The sequence below is a fragment of the Mizuhopecten yessoensis genome, unplaced genomic scaffold, assembly GCF_002113885.1.
Source record: "Mizuhopecten yessoensis strain PY_sf001 unplaced genomic scaffold, ASM211388v2 scaffold9309, whole genome shotgun sequence".
Taxonomy (NCBI): Eukaryota; Metazoa; Mollusca; class Bivalvia; order Pectinida; family Pectinidae; genus Mizuhopecten; species Mizuhopecten yessoensis.
This window is the reverse complement of record NW_018407983.1, coordinates 126,186-147,180: the sequence shown is the minus strand read 5'-3', so window position 1 is coordinate 147,180 and position 20,995 is coordinate 126,186. Positions and strand designations below refer to the sequence as shown.

At 36.6% G+C, this 20,995-nt stretch overlaps 3 protein-coding genes across 5 annotated transcripts in view; 2 read left to right on the top strand and 1 right to left on the bottom strand.

Annotated features, from left to right (window-relative positions):
- Positions 1–2,318, top strand: part of LOC110457786 — a 24,021-nt gene extending 21,703 nt beyond the window's left edge. For all 3 annotated transcript variants that reach the window (XM_021509187.1, XM_021509186.1, XM_021509185.1), the window contains 3 exons: positions 364–464; positions 892–1,014; positions 1,315–2,318. In XM_021509187.1, coding sequence (XP_021364862.1) covers positions 364–464; positions 892–1,014; positions 1,315–1,441 — 351 coding nt within the window. In that variant the 3' untranslated portion in view covers positions 1,442–2,318. The remainder of the gene's footprint in view (positions 1–363; positions 465–891; positions 1,015–1,314) is intronic.
- On the bottom strand, positions 1,981–19,525 carry LOC110457788. Its single transcript, XM_021509189.1, has 13 exons — positions 19,431–19,525; positions 17,995–18,113; positions 15,750–15,894; positions 15,270–15,376; positions 13,267–13,373; positions 11,662–12,936; positions 10,139–10,236; positions 8,716–8,841; positions 7,951–8,039; positions 6,580–6,635; positions 5,185–5,245; positions 4,478–4,590; positions 1,981–4,297 (listed from the first exon to the last, which is right to left on the bottom strand). Exons 1-13 carry the CDS (start codon positions 19,485–19,487, stop codon positions 4,242–4,244), a joined length of 2,409 nt encoding a protein of 802 aa, XP_021364864.1. The 5' UTR covers positions 19,488–19,525; the 3' UTR covers positions 1,981–4,241.
- Positions 19,526–19,826: 301 nt separating this feature from the next.
- LOC110457777 (nuclear pore complex protein Nup133-like) overlaps positions 19,827–20,995 on the top strand; it is a 26,757-nt gene continuing 25,588 nt past the window's right edge. Inside the window, exon 1 of the mRNA XM_021509175.1 lies at positions 19,827–20,011. Within this exon, the coding sequence (XP_021364850.1) occupies positions 19,872–20,011 (140 nt within the window). The 5' untranslated portion in view covers positions 19,827–19,871. The remainder of the gene's footprint in view (positions 20,012–20,995) is intronic.

Sequence of the window (20,995 nt, the reverse complement as noted above, 5' to 3'; positions counted from 1 at the left end):
TTTTTGTTGACCTTTGTCCATGGAAGGTCCCTGCAAAATTTCATTGAAATTGGTTCAGGGGTTTTGGAGAAGAAGTCGAAAATGTAAATTGTTTACGGACGCACGACGGACGACGACGGACAAAAGGCGATCGCAATAGGTCACTTGAGACTTTGCCTCAGGTGACCTAAAAATGTATCGCAATATTACCCTGCTGTGATCACAGCAATTTAGCAATATTTTGATGTCAAATTTCTGCCCATGATAAAGAGGTCTAAATAGCTTTACTGTTTTTAACAACTTCATGTCCCTTATTTCATTAAGATATAAAGAAAATATGTAGTTCTTTGGATAGTCACATGTTGGCACACATTACATTTTCAGTTCCTGAGGGCAGTGTCAATGATTGCGTGTACAGGTCGATGTTTGGCACAAGAGATCACCAGAATAGAATTCAACAACTGGGTGACAATACAGGAACAGGGGTAAGCTCTTCAGTGTAGTAGGTACAAAATTGAGATTCAGGAGCCGACATCTTGAGAGAGAAAAAAGTGGGCCTTTCTTTTCATATGGAAAAAACATCTTTAAACTTTTCATATGGAAAACCATCTCTAAACTTTTCATATGGAAAACCATCTCTAAACATTTCATATGGAAAACCATCTCTAAACTTTTCATATGGAAAACCATCTCTAAACATTTCATATGGAAAACCATCTCTAATCATTTGGGAAACTACATTGGCTTTTCTGATAACATCTGTGTGTATGAAGCGTTTCCTATAGCTTTCTCTCCTTAGCTGATATTGAAAACTATATATCACAAAGAGCATTGCAATGAACTATTCTTGTGTGATCTTGCATCAGATACAGCATACTCATATGCTTAATGTTTTCCGTGTTGCTCCAACAGTCTGTCTGTGGAATTCTGGTGTGATGAAGCAAGCCGGAAAATTGACATCGATTTTGATTTGAAGCTGAAGTACCGGGACTACAGTGTGGTGCCATCTGTACGGGTGGATATTGGCAATTTCAGGTATGTAGATCCATCCTGTAGGTCTGAGGAGTCAGTTTAATTATAGTAACAAATTGTCTTAGACTGCATAACTAACTAGCAGAGTTTGAGAAATCATTTATGGTTCCAAACACTGCTAAACCCAGGTTTTACAACTTGTTTCATCTTTTAGAACTTGTTTCATCCAATAAATCTCCTGTAGCTATGAAAAAGGGCCTTTCTTAATCAGACGACATCATGGGCATTTACAAAAAAAAATGCAGTAGAATTTGTATGGACAAAATGTTCATTAATAATGGTTTGCTACCCCTTACTTTACAGACCTGAAGATGTGGTGAAGCAGCTGAGTGCCGTTCCAGATGTGGGATTTAGATACTTCGAGAGGCTGTGTCAAGCCATTAACCTTAACGACATGACAGTTATCCCAGAGTTAGATCGCTGTTCATGACACATGGACATCGTCACCTGTGCTTAGAAGGATGTTCAAAACTGGACAGTCAATAGCTATACAGTCATCTGTTTTTGTGGATACTGAATTTCAGGCAGCACTTTTTCATTGTCTTCATAACTTTTCTTGTATATTTTATTCTCATTATAGAATCCCCATACAAATATATAATTCATCCTTCCAAATTTTTACCATAGTTTTAAAATCAACAAAATGCAGATACAATCACTTAAATGTCCAGGCAAAAAAGCTCTGATGGTAATCATTATTCAAAGTCCATCAAGTGATAAAAATCTTAATACTGTACTATGTGAAACTCCTGTGTTGTATTGGTATTCATGAATCATGTCATCAAACAAGTATCCTGTAAAAGTCATTATCACAAAATGTGATCCAAGCAAAAATGAAGACATTTACAGTGTACATGTATATATTCAATATGTTGGTATATTAATATTCAAAACCACAAAAGAAAGTGTTAAACAGTTGTTTCACATTATACAGTACTTCGAAAATCGAAAGGAAAAAAAACATGTTTGTTTGCCGAATTTAAATTTACTATTGAAATCACTTGTATACAGTATACAAACATTTAATACATTTGATCCTCTATAGTATAACTCGAAACTGGGTCTGTGAACTCCAGATTTTTAACTACTTAATAACAATGTATAACAGCGTAAGAATTTGAATGCTGCAAAAGAAAGATGTTCCCTATCTGTAAAATGGCTGAATATTAAAAGCATGAAGCTTAAAACATTTAATTGAATATTTTTGTAAAGATTATATCCGATTATCTTTGCAAATATTTTGGTATATTTTAATTTAAAATCATGTACACAACTAATCATCTGTAAATTAAATCCACAAATATGTATCTAGTGTGTTCCCTTCGTTTTTTGCAAATACTGCTACACACCGTTGATGAGGAAGGCCAGGATTCGTGCCATACAAATACATGTCTCCACCCAGCAGATCAGATTTGTTGATACATTTCCTCAAAATATACAACTCATAAAGACACTGTTTTCATTTAAAAACACATCTATAAATTCACATTTGTTTTGAATAGTGAAATCTGTATCTGCACCATTCCATCTGGTTGGATCAGTGTTGTTCGTTTATGAACATGTGTAATTGCCTACATTAACACTCAACTCAAGACAGGCCTAGTGGATTAACACCTACAGGTCTGCCAGGCAAAGTAGACAAACCAGTCTTATCAACGAAAAATTCCCATGAAACATAAAGACAACATTGTATCATTAAATATAGATTGTAAAATATTATGATCAGTATTTTCTAGGTAATATACCACAAAATGTAAAGAAACTTGTCTGCTTTCCTAAATCTAATCCAAACCCTATGTTGGTCCTCATTCAAAACATGAATATAGTATGTTTCAATCTCTCTTGACATGAATTAATTCTTTACCTCCTACATACATACTTCATACATGGTTACAAATGTAACTTTGGTCATACAGATCTCTTCAACCACTGCATGCGTCATAACAGATGTAACTTGGGTCACAATGATGTCTCCATGACCACCGACATTTATACTTCATGCATACTGACATTTAACTTGGTCACACTGATGTGTACTCCATGACTGCTGACAAGTATACTTCACTATTAAGTTATTAACTTTGGTCACACTGATGTGTACTCCATGCCTGCTGACAAGTATACTTCACTATTAAGTTATACTTACTAGTAAGGACAGTTAACTTTGGTCACACTGATGTGTACTCCATGACTGCTGACAAGTATACTTCACTTTTAAGTTATACTTTAAGACAGTTAACTTTGGTCACACTGATGTGTACTCCATGACTGCTGACAAGTATACTTCACTATTAAGTTATACTTACTAGTAAGGACAGTTAGCTTTGGTCACACTGATGTGTACTCCATGACTGCTGACAAGTATACTTCACTATGAAGTTATTAATTTTGGTACTCCATGACTGCTGACAAGTATACTTCACTATTAAGTTATACTTAAAGACAGTTAACTTTGGTCACACTGATGTGTACTCCATGACAGCTGACAAGTATACTTCACTTTTAAGTTATACTGCATATACACTTCATACATGACATAACTAGTCACACTGATGTATGCTCCTTAACTGTTGACATGTATACTTTAAACATGCTGACAGAGGTAACTTTGGTCGTAGAGATGTGTTCTCCTTAACCACTGAATTTATACTTAATATATACTGACATGTATCTTTGGTCACACACTGATGTGTACCCCTAAACTGCTGACATGTTTACTCCATACATACTGACAGAGGTAACTTTGGGTCACATACTGACATGTATTCCTCATCTGCTGACATATACACTTCATACATACTGACAGAGGTAAGTTTTGGTCCAATGATGTGTGCTCCTAAACCGTTTGACATGTCCACTTTATATATGCTGACAGAGGTAACTTTGGTCACTCTAATGTGTACTCAAACTTCATACATACTGATACAATATGTGACATTGGTCACACTGATGTGTACTCCTTAACCCTAGCTTGCATACTTCATACATATCCCAATGACTGCTGAGTTGGAAGATGTACCTTTGATAACACAGATCTGTACTCCTTAGACGCTGTGTGTATACCTCATAGATCCTGGCAGATGAATAATTGCTTAAAGAATGTCACATTTACACCACAATTACATTTAAAACACATGAATGATAACATTTAATTATAACTATTATCCCTTGGTAGATATCATAACTACATCTTCACAAACATTGAAGGTGTCATGTTGGTCCTCCCTAATTTACATCACTATGGCGACATGGAGGTGGGGCGAGATGATCATTGACAGGGATTTACCTGAAAAAATAATAATCAGGTAGGTTAATTCACAAACATCCATCTCTTCTCTTATTCATTAATACATGTTTATATATTTTGTTTTAATCAGCATTTATTTGACATTCAACATTTCCATCAGCTGCTCATAGGTTGCTAACTTCTAATGTTATGAAATATAGTTGTATTAGAAATATTAACCTTTGAATACAGATTCGTTGGACAATACATTAACATGTCTTTGAGAGGACTGTGGAATGAACAGCTGGCGTCGAAGTGAAGAGCATTCTTTATGACCAGGCTTCCATTCTTGTCTGAAAAAGTAAATGAGAAATAACTTGCACCATACTCATTTGCATTAACACCGCAGAACCAGTCCACGGATACAGTTGTATCCCTGGGCCATATAGATTCAAAATTGTATAAAGAAAGCATGTGCATATACCGGTATCACCAAAAAGATCTGGATGGAGATTGACCTGGGAAAATTGGTCATGTCTGGACAAATTTAAAACACTGACTATAGCCAGTTGGCAGTATATCTTCATCAAAACATTAATGCACATATATATGACAATGTAATAAAAGTGTACTACACAAGAGAGAGGCATTTTGAGGCCTGTCTACTAGGTTGACCCATTTCTCATCAAGAGTTTGTTAATATCACAATATATCCATGCCAGCTGGACTATTTCTGAAGACAAAAGTTTGCTGTTAATTTGACCTTTGACCTGGAGGTGAAGGTCACATGAATATTAATCAAACATAATTTTAAATTTGATATGGAAGAATATAGTTATGACTGGTGATGAATGTTAAATTGTAGGTTTAAACAAGAGGTAAGGAGCTACAAAGTTTCAATATATTCAGTCCAATGGGAAACAGTTCCCACAAGACGATAGAGTTACCTTCTGATATGCATTTCATCAACTTCTGTCAGACCATCCACACTTAGTGTGTCAAATCCTCCTGAAAATGGAAAAATAATTTGTTCAGTTATACAGCCTAGCACCCTCATGGGTAAGGTTGACATTTAATATTGTTATCCATGTGGGTTCTTAGGAACACAATCTAGCAATACACAGCCCAACATTGTCATAAATGATATACTATACACAGCCCAGCATTGTCATAAATGATATACAATACACAGCCCAGCATTGTCATAAATGATAAACAATACACAGCCCAGCATTGTTATAAATGATATACAATACACAGCCCAGCATTGTTATAAATGATATACAATACACAGCCCAGCTTCTTAGTAATATATTGTATTATTATTATGAGAATGAAATATACAAAAGACATCCAGCTTTCTAGTAATATACAGCCCAGCATTATCATGAGAATGAAATACAAAAGACATTCCGCTTTCTAGTAATATACAGCCCAGCATTATCATGAGAATGAAATACAATAGACATCCAGCTTTCTAGTAATATACAGCCCAGCATTATCATCAGAATGAAATACAAAAGACATCCAGCTTTCTAGTAATATATAGACCAGCATTATCATGAGAATGAAATACAAAAGACATTCCGCTTTCTAGTAATATACAGCCCAGCATTATCATCAGAATGAAATACAAAAGACATCCAGCTTTCTAGTAATATATAGACCAGCATTATCATGAGAATGAAATACAAAAGACATCAAGCTTTCTAGAAATATATGCCCAGCATTATCATGAGAATGAAATACAAAAGACATCAAGCTTTCTAGTAATATATGCCCAGCATTATCATGAGAATGAAATACAAAAGACATCCAGCTTTCTAGTAATATACAGCCCAGCATTATCATCAGAATGAAATACAAAAGACATCCAGCTTTCTAGTAACGATAAAGACATACCATTTTCTAACAATACAGAACCTTATAATAGTAGATGTAATACTACCAATTCAAGCACTATCATGAAAACGACAGATATACAGAACCTGCATCAATAAACCATACTTGAAATGTAAAGTTTTCAAATAAGTAACAATAATCTAGAACTTTCCAGATAGTGGGTATCTACCGAACTTTTAACTATCAGCCCTTCTATGTATATTTCACCGGCGTAAAAGAAATACCTGTCAATTCCCAACTTCAGTTTTGATTACAGGTTTAGGCTGGTTTTATTATACAGCAGTGCATATGAATACACATATTGATAGATATTTGTTTTTGTAAATTGTCCTTGGCCTGTGAAATCTTGAAGTTTTAACATCTAACTTGCATAAAAATAAATCTTGCCACCACTCCCCTTTAACCGTTCCCCCTTATGTATCCATGGGAACGATGCTTACCTGTGATTAAACTCCAGCTGAAGCAGAAGCTTGTCTGGTATAGCTTGACAGCTTGTCTGGAAAAAACAAAAGAAAGACTGAACATGATAACTACATTCATTTAAATGCTTCCAATTAAAAATGAAGTTTGTTAATATATGACAAAACTGCCCGGACTCTGACAAAACTTTATAATTAACAAGAAATCCCAAGGGGATCTTGGCGCAGACCATCTTTAGATCTCCATTAGTTCCATGAGTGTTCTATTTACTTACCCATAAAAAACCCACCTTAGTTCATATGCATTCGATCAATTCTTCTTTACATAAATTTTTCTTAGTTTTCAGTCAGTTGTCTTCATATTTGACTGTAAAACAGTGTCATAGAAGCATATGTTTTGTACAAAGACAGCATTTGAGTATGAATAATGATAAATGTTAAACTCTGCAAAAATATTAAGTCGTTTACTTGGCTTTGGTGGCAAACTTGATATCATATCAAGCTCAAAATGTGGCATCCATAACTAGGACCAATACTGAACATATCCATTAAAATCATTGAAGATCCCCTTACTAGTGCTTGAGAAATAGTTGCAACAAACTTCAATTGTCAAAATTCTAAAATGGCCACTGGCAACTGTCTTGAATACCTGTTCAAGCTCAAAATGTGTCATGAACAAGTAAGACCTTTTACTGAACTGATCTTATGAAATTTCATGAAGATCCCTTCTATGGTAATTTTGAAATAGCGAAAACAAAACTTTCATTTTCAAACTTCAATATCTGAACAAGATTAAAATGCAGCATGCACATCTAGGCCTAATACTGAACATGTCCCCAAAATTTCCTGAATACCCTTTATTGTAATTCTTGTACTAGTTTTTAAGTTCTATAATCAAAATACAAAATGGTCGATGATGGCCGTCTTGAATATTTAATCAAACTCAAAATGTAGCATGCACAACTACGACAATACTTAATTCTTGAAGATCCCTAGAAGTTCTTGATAATAATGATTTGTTTAGGGGTGGATGGACTGACGGAATGATGGACGACCACAGACAAAAAATGATTTGAAAAGCTCACTATCTGATAATGGTGGGATGTGGTACTGAAAAGATTACAAAATGAGGTATTAATAGTGAAATAATACTGAATGTTCAATTAACAATAGTGCTACAGTTCTTTTAATCCAAAAGAAAGTGGAAGACGCCAAGTAGTGCTATTATCATCATCATTTTCTTATTGTTCTTGTACAGATAGGATCCATAAGTTACGGTCATCACCAGTAAAAAGAGACTAATTTCAGGATTTTTTTTATATGAAAGATCAGTTTGGCTACAGAAAGTAAAATTTGGTAACTTCTATTGAATAAACATGAAACTGGACTTGCCTCCTTTTCTTTTTTGGGTTGTCTGTTTCCTCTCTGGCATGAATGAGGACAAACACTTTGCCAATGACAGCATTAGTGTCCGGACAAACCTGGACAAACATCAACATCACACAGATTAGTGTATTTACAAACATCATCCCCACACAGATTGATGCTGTGAACAAACATCAACCCCACACAGATTGAAGTTGTTAACAAACATCAATCCACACATATTAAAGGTACTGGCAAACATCATCTTTACACTGGTTGAATGTAAAAAAATACAAAAGTCACATGTACACCTAAAACCAGGTACTGTATATACCTGTTAAGAAACTTTGTGTTGTTATTTGAATTCTCAATATGAAATTTGTGAACTGCCAATGTAAGAATATACAAGAATATTTTTGTGAGATACATATGACATGAGTTCATTGTAGTAAAAGCAAAACAATAAGATTGTCATGTCAATATCAAGCAAACTGTTATTGACCTTATGGATGATGGCTCAGGACATCATCATTTAACAGGTAATAAAATGTGTTTTTATTGAAATTGTAATGAAATTTCAAAGATAGGTGGACAGCTTTAATGCACTACATAATGAAGAACTTTCACAGAGTAAAATTACCCTTAATATTTTATTAGCTAGACTGAGTAACCTCTATTCCGTACAGCCTTGCAAATATATCATTTTCGTTGTACAGAACAGTTACACAAGGTAACAATGTTTAGAAATTTGTTTAATTCAAATTATTGTTGAGGGATATAAGATGGTCTCACATCGAGTATTTGGAGGTCGTAGTTGGTGAAGGCCACGTATCGGTGTCCCCAGCTGGCAGTGTGACCGATGATTTCTTCAAGGTAGTGTTCTACATCAAATGTCATCTGTGTGATTCGCAGACCCTCCTACAGCACAGTGTACAGTGAAAAGGGTCAGTAAATATAAACAATCATTGATCTGCAGGCCCTCCTACAGGAGTGTACAGCGGCAAGAGTGAGTAAGTATAAACAAGGTAAAATGTTGCAAGGCAATCCATAGCCCCCCCCCCCCACTAATGATTTCTATATTCAACAAACAGTAAACTTATGTCAGGATGTACCTACTGTTAGGAAAGTATCCTGATACATAATACAACATTGAAGGCATCTTTGTAATGGTAAAGTTGTTTTGTTGTCAGAGGAAGAAGTTTACTCCGTCAACACAAGATGTCCTTGTGCACCAAATCTGGTTATAATTACTCAAGGTGAAATAGAATAGAAGATATGCCCCGTAAAAAACATTTTACAAAAGTGAAGGTCAAGTCATAGGTCACGGTGACTTAATTCTTGCACTCTGCACTCCGTCATCCCAAGATGTCCTTGTACACCAAATCTAGTTCCTATTTGTGAAATAGAATAGAAGATATGCCCCGTAAAAACATTTTCACAAGTGAAGATCAATGGTCAAGTCATAGGTCATAGTGACCTCATTCTTGCACTCTGTCATCCTTGAACACAAAAGCTGGTTCCTCCAGGTGAAATAGTATAGAAGATATGCCCCAGACAAACTTTTTCAAAAGTTAAGGTCAAAGGTCAGAGAATAGGTCACAGTGGGGTCATAGTGACCTAATTCTTGCACTCTGTCATCCCAAGATGTCTTTGTACACCAAATCTTGTTACTCCAGGTGAAATAGTACAGAAGATATGTCCCAGACCAACTTATCAGACAGAAGCTGGACAGAAGGATGGACGGAGTGCAAACCTATAGTCCTCACCCCCCTCCGTGAACTGGTGGGGGACTAACAATAATTAAACGCAGGCCCTCCTTCAGCAGTGTACAGCAGCAAAAGGACAAATGGGCCTGTATTGCTCACCTGGTACTTATTCCACACCATTAACATTAAGGTGACAAAGGTCGTATATATATATATATATAAATTGGCTGGATTAAGCTGCAGGCCAAATATCAACACCCCAGGTCTTTTGGATTTTTAGAAGTTGTTTCAAGAAACTCACTGAAAGTAGGCCAAGGTCATTCATTTGAACAAGTTTTGTAGCCTGCTACTGGCCAAATATCATCACCTTGTGACTTTTGGTTATTCAGATTTTTTTAAACATTAGACCCCTGTGACCTTGAAAGTGAGTCAAAGTCATACTTTGAGAAAGGTTGTAGCCCTTCATCCCAGCTTGTTTATTTCTAATAACCTGTCACCTTTACACTTACCTGACAATGGTCTAGTGGAAGGGCTGGACACACTGGGCGGTTATCTCCAGCCACCACCTCAATGGGCAAGACACGGCGGTAAGCAAGGTCAAGGTCATCTGAAACAAGATAGACTTATATCATAGAATGATATGGCATAAACAAATAGTATCAGCATACAGTCTATATTTCCATGTTCTAAGATCACACAACTGAGCATGGAGAATTACATATTAACTCATCATCCAAATGATCAGCTATTCAACATCCAGATCTCAATGTTATACCAACTTTCTTTGGTGAGAATATCTTAAATCAAAATTCATCCCCAGAGTAATATTACCTGCATGCTTTGGCCAGAGAATTGAATTAATGAAATATTGTGAATAATCTTTAACAATATACATATATAACTTGGGAGGCACGGTAGTCCAGTGGTAGGACGCCGGGCTCGTGACCGAAGGGTTGCGGGTTCACGCCACGGCACGGCAATGTGTTGTATCTTTGAGCAAGATACTTTACTGCGCTTGTTCCAGTCTACTCAGCTGTAAATGAGTACGTGGTTGGGCAGTGCTAGAATTGTTGAATGCTAGCTGTAAGCGCCGAAATGGTAGCTGCGGCTGTATGCGCCCCATGGAGTTGAGAAAGGTATTGGCTGGTTGCAAAGGCCCTATAACCACGGATAATAATTTGTGAACCGCTTTGAGATGACCTACAAACTAGGTTGTGATAAAGCAGTATATAAGAACCTCAAATTATTATCATTATTATTATCTGGTGAAAATTTGAACTTTGACCTTGATAAATAACCTGTAAATGATCAAGGGGGCTAGTTCTCAATATACTGTCTATACACATGAAAGTTATTAATAGATATGTCATATATCTTACAGCTGGTGGAAGATATTCAACTGTTTCATGTGTGATATCAGTGGCTTTCACACAGTGTAATAAATGTCACTTTTGATGTGATATAACAAGTTCAACTTACGTATGAGTTTTTCATTGAGTCCTCCATGCAATCTTACAAATAACTGTCATGTTCTTTATGACTAGATAATTATAATTCTAGATATCCTTTTGCACTTTGCACAAAGAGAACAGCTTAATAATTACTACACATAACTTTATCTTATAAAACAACACATCTATGTAGTATTTTCTAATAACCTAATGTCTATTACAGTTTTCACATAGGACCCACAGAATATTCACAACCCACCATCTGTAGGAACAGTTGATCACAGTCTATCTTTAATACCAAGTACCCACCATCTAAAGGAACAGTTGATCACAATCTATCTTTAATACCAAGAACCAACCATCTATAAAAACAGTTGAAAACACAGAGCATTCTCAGTCTATCTAACCAAGTACCCACTGTCTGTAGGAACAGTTGAAAAACACAGATTATTCAGTCTATCTAACCAAGTACCCACTGTCTGTAGGAACAGTTGCAATCACAGAATATTCACAGTCTATCTAACCAAGTACCCACCATCTATAGGAACACAAGAGTATTCAAAGACTATCCTAGTACCTACCATCTGTAGGAACAGCCCTGTCTTGGTCCCCAGGTATATCTATCTGTGTAAATGTTCGTACCATGTAGGACACAGTTTTTGATTCATTGGTCTGAAGGTAGATACTATCTGTGCTGCGCGAGGTACCACTGCTTATGGAAGGTGACCAGAAAGACCTTTGTGATCCCACCAAGGGGGTTCCACCAGGGTTACATGTCCCGGAGAGTATTATTTTGTTATTCTGAGGGGTTCCTGTTACATTAGAGTTACTGCTACTTAATCCTACACGGTTTCCAGTAGAGGGTGTTGTGTTTCCAGGTCCCCCTGTTCGACCCCCATGTGTGACCCCAAGGACTATAGGGGCCCCACAGGCAGGGCAACACCCATCAGTCAGCACAGACATACCCCTGCCCTCCCCTACATTGGCACGAGGACTGGTGCGGGGAGTACAGTTACTAATGCTGGAATTGTCGGACTTTGGGGACATCACATTCTTAATATCTGACGTATTGTTCACTGCATTGTCCATTTTAGGTGACATCACATTCTTGTAATCAACACTTTGTTGTTGCTGATGAGTGTTTTTACTGATGCTGCGGTCCCGTCGACTTGGTCCTATGGATGGTGACTCACACGAGAAGTCAAAACAGTCAGGCGAGTTGGCATCACAAATGCCTCCATTCTTCCGTTCCAGCTCATGGCAGTCAACATGCTTGTCTACAGCACTGGCCTTTGGTGACCATCCATGGAACTCACTATTCCAATCACCACAACTCGACCTTGGAGATTTCCCCTGATGTTCACTGTACCAGTCAGACGCAGAGCTTGGCTTTGGAGAACGTCCCTGGAAATCTGAATGACCTGGACTAGGCTTTGGAGATCTTTGTTTAAAATACTCCTTTAAAGCATGTTTTTTGACATTTTCTTTTTGACTATCATCATTCTGCTCCCAGTTTTCAGAATCTTGAATTTTACACCCACATTCACAACACACTTCGGACACTGTACTCTCTGACCTCAGCAACAAAGGGCGTTCTGTTCCTGAGTTACCTCCCTTTGACTCTCCCTCTGTAGTTTCCTTCAGACACAGAACTTCGTTTGCTGCTAGGTCAGTGCTGTTACCTATAGCCACATGTAGTGCAATGATTGAGTCGCCTGTATTGACTACAGCTACACCATTAATTTTAAGTTGAGTTCTTGGTGCAAAAGGTGGAAAGGGAGGTGTAAGTTCAAACTTAGTATGGACTGAAAATCCATGTTGGAGACACCTTTTGGGAGAGGATGCTTCTTTCTTCTCTGGAACATAAGTAAAAAAGATGAACCAGGTATCTTATCATTTATAGCAACATAGAATATAATCAGATTGGAATGGTATTTTCTATAGCAATTTTTCATGTATTATTTTCATCATTTTTCTAGATTGTAAAACATTTTACATTTATATGTATATCCCATTTGATAAATAATTAACTTTAATTTAATTAAAGGTCATACATAGGATAAAAAAGGTTTCTTATTTCACAGGAAACCCAAAGACTACAAGTGCTTAGCTGTGAGAATGAGCTGATGATGCTTTTTCTTTATTCAATACTAATCTATATAACAAAATTCTATAGAATCACTAACCCCCTGCTTGGAGTTGTTGGCAGACCAGACAGCTGGCGGCCGTGGCAGGGAAGGCTGTGATAGTGAAGTAGCACTGACAACAACTGTCTGGGTCCTGGCCAGGCAAACTGTACACCCATCAACCAAACAAACATGTAGAATAATCACTTAAACACACACCGATTACATTCTTTTTTCCCCCCAAAGAACGGTGGGGACTTCCCACAGGTATTTCCCCAACTGCCCATCAGTATGCTTTATTTCACATTTAAACATGTAACACCAAGTTTGATGCAAACAGTGAATTATTTTCTGTCCAAGAATCACCATTATCTATTCAGTCATTTCAATACCTGTTTACAGATCTGACAGTTGTCTCTGATGCAGAGAATCAAACCTGCGGCTATCAGCACACTGGGGTTCAAACATCACCCACAAACTGACCGACATAAAATTATCCCAGAGCACTAGAACTGTTACATTATCAATAGATTATTTATTATATTTTTGCCAGTGAAATATCGGATTTTATTACATACTTACTAATAAATACGGGTTTTTTGTATATGCGATACGACACAATTGCTCTAACCCATATCAGCCCTCACCGTATCACACCCCAAAACCCGTATCAGCCCCCACCGTATCACACCCCAAAACCCGTATCAGCACGCAAAACCCATATCACACCCCTTTTGGAAAAAAAACGTTTTTCAATATTTCAAAAATAAAAATAAATCATAAGATAGTAGTTTTTATTAGTATGTATGTAATAAACAGAATAAAACACGTCTTTTTCCATATCACACCCAGTATCAACCCTCGACCTATATCAGCCCTCGGGCCTTCGGCCCTTGGGCTGATATTGCAGTCTCGGGTTGATACTGGGGGTGATATGGAAAAAGGCATGTATTATTCTCTATCTATCAACTTGATAAAACTGATATCTTTCACACTGTGACAAATATCGAAAGTGATATTTTCACAGTGTGAGAATATCACTTTTTGGTATTGACCAATCATAATGGTATCTTCTATTCGCTGCATTCAAAGGCAACGATTTTTTGTCAAGATTCAAATGAATTGACGGTAGAATAAGTGGTTGTTATGGTAAATATGTTTGGTACACACAATCAAGTATTTACATAAATATACAATTAATAACATTTTATAAGCTATCATACCAGATAATAGCAGAAAACGTCGGAATTGCCTTGAGAATCACGTTCAAAATGACGCGCAGCCTTGTTGTCAAGCGTGACGTCATTATGATATGACGCTAATTATTACGCTTCTGATTCCAATCCTTTTTTAATGCATTTCATGTTTAATGCTTAAAAAATGTAATAAATAGAAAATGTAATGGTGTCTTAAGAAATAACAAATATATTTCACGAGTGTGGCTAATATTTTGATAATTTTCACGAGTGCGCACAACATACCATACTCTCAGCCATCCTTGATACTCCAAGGGTTACGCTCACTTTCGCTCTCTGCACCGTTGGAATATGTCATAGCAAAATTGAAGGCATGCAGCTAGCTATTTTATTTGGTCTCAGATAAATAAAAACCTGACCAATAGCTAGATTAATACCTGTCCTTTGGAGATCACAGAGCAGCAATTTCAAAACCAGTCAATTTTATCGTAACGCTACCGCAAATTTCTTTTTATGTACATCAAAGGATCAAACTTGTCTCCTTGTATCATCCAAAAGGTGGCGCACACTGAGCCTCCGACCTTGCTGACATATTCCAGGGGTGCACACAACATAAGTGATCATAACCACTGGAGTATCAAGGATGACTCTCATCATTATATTAAATCTGATATCACAATAGAAATTAACATTTCAATTTTTAAAAATAAAACTGATAAAGCAAACGTTTTTCAAAGATCATTAGATGATCATATTATAACTTAAAACAAATAAAGAAAATTTGCATCCAAGTAAACAATGATAATTTTTAATATGTGTTTAGCAATAGAGCATTTGATATTTTTATGCATATATTGCAATCCTTACCTGTGACCAAAGACTAGAACCTTGGAGTGATCCTGAGGCCATTCACAGAACGATATAAACAGATCCTGAGTCACATCTTCTTCACCAAATAATTTCACTTCACTAACCTGAAACATATGGTTTGGATCAAAAATCAACACAAAATAAACACTGAATGTTAAGTATATACTTTTTAATAATTACCCAGCATCTTCTTTTGACTTTTAACATCCTTTCAAGTCAAGTATGGAAGAAATACATTATTTCATGCATGGAGAATAACTCAGTCCACTGGTAATTTATATTCACAAATCAGAGCAAAATTTATTTTACTCAAATTCCTTTGGGTGGTTTTCCAAGTTTCCCTATTGTCATTTACACAAGAATGAAAAGATTTTATTCATTCAATTTTTTTAAGGTTAACAAAAACAAATTAGCTGATAGAGTTTATGAAGACATGACATAGGAAGGAGCGTTGCTGTTTTCATAATAGTCACCAACCTTCAATAGTGGAGAGTTAGGGATGAACTTCCACCATTGCAATGCATAGTTGTAGGACGGAAAGCCGAGGTGTTCATCTGACATCATCTGACAGGAATAGGATACCACAAACCGTCCACACTTGGTGAACCCCAGGAACACATGGCTAGGAGGAAATCAACCATACAGTATTTTTGAGGCCTAATATTGATTCCCATTGGATACACAATTTCATATTTTGAATGCATGTAGGCAGATTTTGAAAAATCCTACTGGCTTAACCCTTTCACCACTGTAGACCATAATGATCTTATCCAGATCAATGCATGGTAGAGTCTATTAAAGTTGCATAGCATTGAAAGGGTTAACATAAACTTTCATAGCAATAATTGAATATCTTTATTAGCCGTGACAATATCTTATCTTCTACCTCAGGATGTCAAGCTATATATAGCAGAAGTGTAAGTGCATGCATTACCCATGTTTTCCCCAATTTATTTTGGAAATTTTCAAATCAAAATTTTGATACGAAAAAAAAGGACCCATTTATTTCTTCAAAATGGGTAAACTTCCTAATTTGGATGAATGCAGCACCCCATTAACAATCCAACAAAAGGCCCAAGGGCCTTAGAGGTCACCTGAGTTATATTATAGGTACTAGTAGCTCAATTTCAGTTTTTAAGATGTTACAAAATGTGGAAAACTACATGTAATGTCACCAAAGGATAAGAACTTTAAAAACTATTCAAATAAATGATTTTGCTATTGAGAATTATACCCTCTCACTAAGGGATAGCAGATGACCTGGGGGATAATGGAATTTATAATTTAGGTAATGGTAATTTAGGTAAGGACCTTTCTATCCATGAACAGTAAAACATTTGAATCTGATGAAGAAGATTTTTTTAACTGTTAATCATAATCCCCATTTGGGCCCCAACCCTCCCCTCCAGCCCCTGGGGATGGGGCATGATCTTATTTTCTCATACCATCTAATTGCTATCTGGCATCATAATCATTCTTACCAAGTTTGAATAATTTCCTGTTGAAAATTGACAAAATATANATATGACAGTGTGAAATAGGAAGATTTGAGGACAGTGTGTTATGTAATTAGAAATGGTAATCGTGAGAACAGAATTAAATAGATGTCAGATGAAAGTGAAAGAACTGAAGACAGAGTGTTGAGAACAAGGAGTTATTGTGAAACAAAATATGAATGGTGGTGTGGTTGATGAAAGGACAGGAAGCTAACTGGTCGGTCATCTAAAGAGGAATGGAGATCTGGTCAATTAGTGATAATTGAAGGTACAGGCTGGAGCCCTGGGAACCTCTATTGACCACCTGATGGCTGTCCATCTACAGTTGACCAATAGAAATGTTAGTTACCTAATTTGCATATTAGACACTTCTTAGTGGTTAGTATAAGTGAGAGACACAGAAAGATAGTGGGGGAGAAGGCAGACTGAGGTATGGAGAAGGCAGACTGAGGTACGGAGAAGGCAGACTGAGGTACGGAGAAGGCAGACTGAGGTACAGAGAGGCAGAACAGAGTCAGAGTTGGGATATGGAAAGAGAGCCAGATTAGATCAGGATTGAAAGTGAGCTAAGATAGAAGGGGCTAGCAATGGTATGCAGAAGTAGGAACTGGAAGTTGGAAACAATAAAGAAATAAACTGGAAACGGACTTGAGTACTAATTCCCCAGACCGACATCGGTCAAACATGCACAGAAATTGACTGTAGTAGCTCTGAGTCTGAAGAAGAAGATTTTTGAAATATTGGTTAATTTTCCCTTTGGGGCCCTACCCTGGCCCCTAGGGTTGGGGTGGGAATCCCAATTTTACAATGTTGTAGCCTCATCTACCAAGGATGATTCTGACTAAGTTTGAAAAAATTCCATCCACTGGGTCTTGAGAAGAAGTCGAAAATGTAAAAAGTTTATGCACGACGTACGGAAAGCGATCAGAATAGGTCACTTGAGCAAAGCTCAGGTGACCTAAAAATACATGTACCACAAACAAGCTGCTGAAACATGTGGCTCATGAAGTAATGTACATGTTATACTTTGTAGAAATAGTACTGACTACTGAGCTTATAAACTTCTACTGAAAGCAATCAAATTACTAGTCAATGTTAAGCATAAATCAACTAACAGATGAATTTACTGAATATGGCTACTTTGGCTAGTCATTATTTCAGTTAATTTTGAAGTTTCAAATTCACAGCCAGAGATTCATTACCATTACTCATATATATATGCTTACCCTTCCTCTAAGATGTCTTGTGAAACAAGCGATTTCAAACGGTAACAAAGTCTTGCTGGTATTCGAGAAAATATTCGTTGATGGAATGATCTTCGATGTCTTTGAAAAGCGCCAAATGTCTGAAAAGCGAAGAAAAATATGCATATCTCAGAGATAAATTTACACATTTATAAGTCATTGAAACATCCATACGTCCATCACCATAAACCTACTGTTATAAGTAAGAAACTGGGTATATGATGATGCGGAATGCATTGTATATTGCTGTGTTGCTGAAAAATTGCCCCTCAAGGCTAAATTTTTTGCTGTCTGTTTTTTACAACTACCTCATTTATATGTAGTACTAACCCTGTGCTGGGTACCAATTTTATGATAAATATTTACGAATCAGTAATACAGCTGTAGTAATACTTCACAGTTTGCTCAATCTGTTAAAACATTTCAGAAGTGTAAAATAGCAGCAAGCCTCCTTTTATTTTAATCTCAACAAAGATTCATTTTGTTTTGTACAAAGAGACATATATATATATGGAACCAAGGCTCTATTCCAGTATCATGCGCCCTGAAAATCTCTCTGGTAGGAACTAGTCAGCATATACATTGTAATACTTAATGTTTTACCTGTCGTCAGTCTTTATTAAGCATATCTGCTTCTTGACCCCCTTATACGGATCGGTTAGGTACTTTATACGGCCCTATAACCACGGATAATAATTTGTGAACCGCTTTGAGATGACCTACAAACTAGGTTGTGATAAAGCGGTATATAGGAACCTCCAATTATTATTATTATTGTTTATTCAGTGCCAGACTGCACAATTTTTGTACTATATTCCGTTACTCAAAGTATGGTTAAAATATTAACACATATTAATAGCTCTGAAAATTCCTGATTCATACCAGAACCACCATAAAATGATTGCAAGAGTGTGAACAGGCTTAGTTATCTGTATAACCCAATAATTATGCTTATTTAGCTAACAAGTCAACACCAAAAACAAGGACTAATATTGTTAGTCTCTATCGAAGCTTATTTTTGTATTCTTATCATTTTTATTATGCTCGCACACTTGATAGTGCGTTCTGGTACCCCAGACATAATTTGGTCAAGAAATACTTTGAAATATTTGCCAAATAGTTGGGTTTTTTTTTGCAAAACAGTCAGGTCATTGATTACTGATTATTGTTAAGAAGCCAATTTCAACCAATACAAAATTTCGTCAATTTGAAAACAAAGAAACAGCACTCGACCCTGTAAATAAACAATAAATAACAATTTTCAACAACAGACACGTAAAGTACATATGCACTTTTGCCTGGCTTGGTCAAATTGAATGACTCGGGCAGATTTTGATGCTAAATAGAACAACTTGCTGAAAAACAAAGCCCGATAAATAACATCTGTTTGAAAACTGAAGATGTGTATGCAATTTTACCTCTCTCAAATGCAGTTTTGCACAAATGTTTTTGTTCAATTTCGCTGTTGACGCCATTTGTTTTCATTTCGCGCTTTGGATTCGTAATCTGACTTCTTTACAACTTTGTTTTTACCATGCACAGAACCAACAGCATCAAACATAATCGAGATGTAGATGGATTTTCAGTAATAAAACCAATAACACCGTCAATTATCCGGAAATAATATTTGGAAAATTACCGTTTCCTACAGTAACAAATACTCAAATAAAACTGCAGTTGAATAACTGGTATTTTATGTAACCTTAATCATAAAGAGTTGGAATGTTTTCCGTTTGAAAGTTAGGTAAGTATTAATCATATGCGCAAATGCCGGATTCCAAGTTATCCGTTTTCGGTTTTCGATTTATTGTTCATAAACCGGAAATTGGAAAAATTGCCGGCAAAACCAAAAAAACAACATGTTCACCCCACGGGGAGCAACAACACGGTCTAGGGCATCGCCCTTCACCCCTACGCCACAGTCAACACGATCCCAAAGCAAACGAGTCTCAAATATTGGTTTTACACCGAAAGGGAGGACTTCTTTGTATGCATCCAAGTGAGTATGATATATATACCAGTTTCGGATATAACCAATATTCTTACAGATCCATTGCCAACCATACTATGAAAATATGATTTCATGTGCCTCAAACAGGTTTTCAGACATGATGATAGAATGGGAAAATACAAAGCATACAATAGAGGCCGTGTGACAGATGCGAGTCTGATGAGTCGATGACAGTGTTATGGTGTATATATTCAATTACAATGGCAAGGTGTTGAAAACCACAAAATCCATAAATCTCCACACACAAACAACACATCCTCCTCTCTCATGAAAGAGCCCCCATTACTTAATGCAACCTCACAATATCTATATTATGAAAAAAACTCACCACAGGAGCAATGCTAAAGGTTTTGAATTATGAATGTTATATGGACATATACATGTAGTTTTAAGATAAGCTAACTACACTCAGGGACAGTTTATAGAGGGGATTGGCAACTCTGCCCCAGTCAAGATTCTATAGCACGTCGCTTTTGTGTTTGTTCACCGAACCGCGAAGTCATCGAGAGCCCCTCTCGATCAGCCCGCGCCTGCGCACTAGCGTTAAAATCATGTCACCAATCTCGCCGAGATGGGAGTGTTTTGATAATGGTTAGCCCTGATTGGGACTGTGTATTAGTAGGTCTTCTTTTTATTCCAGGGACAGGGCTTTCGTTGCCACTATGTCTAGCCTTTCGGCTGTGCTGGTGGCTATTACAACAAATCACATTTCGTAAAGCACGTTCCAGTGAAAATAATGCTAATATTGACATTTTTTGACACAAAAACAGCACAAGTTATTTGTTATTTTTTGCCATAAAAATTAGTACTACATATCAAAAAACTATTCAACTTTCTATCGCTGTAAATTTCAAAATGAAGTATTTTTTAAATGAGCTGATCCTCGAATGCAGGCGATACTTTTTTGTTGGGTTTAACATTTCCGGTTGTTTACGTTTTTTAACAACACGTGTCCTTCGTTACCAGACGAGT

Excerpts from the sequence above, each read along its gene's own strand:
- LOC110457788 (XM_021509189.1), bottom strand. The coding sequence starts at position 19,487 with ATGGCGTCAACAGCGAAATTGAACAAAAACATTTGTGCAAAACTGCAT. Across the intron at positions 18,114-19,430 it reads CAAAACTGCATTTGAGAGAG|ACATTTGGCGCTTTTCAAAG; the intron begins GTAAAATTGCAT and ends TTCGCTTTTCAG. Across the intron at positions 6,636-7,950 it reads AACCCAAAAAAGAAAAGGAG|ACAAGCTGTCAAGCTATACC; the intron begins GCAAGTCCAGTT and ends TGTTTTTTCCAG.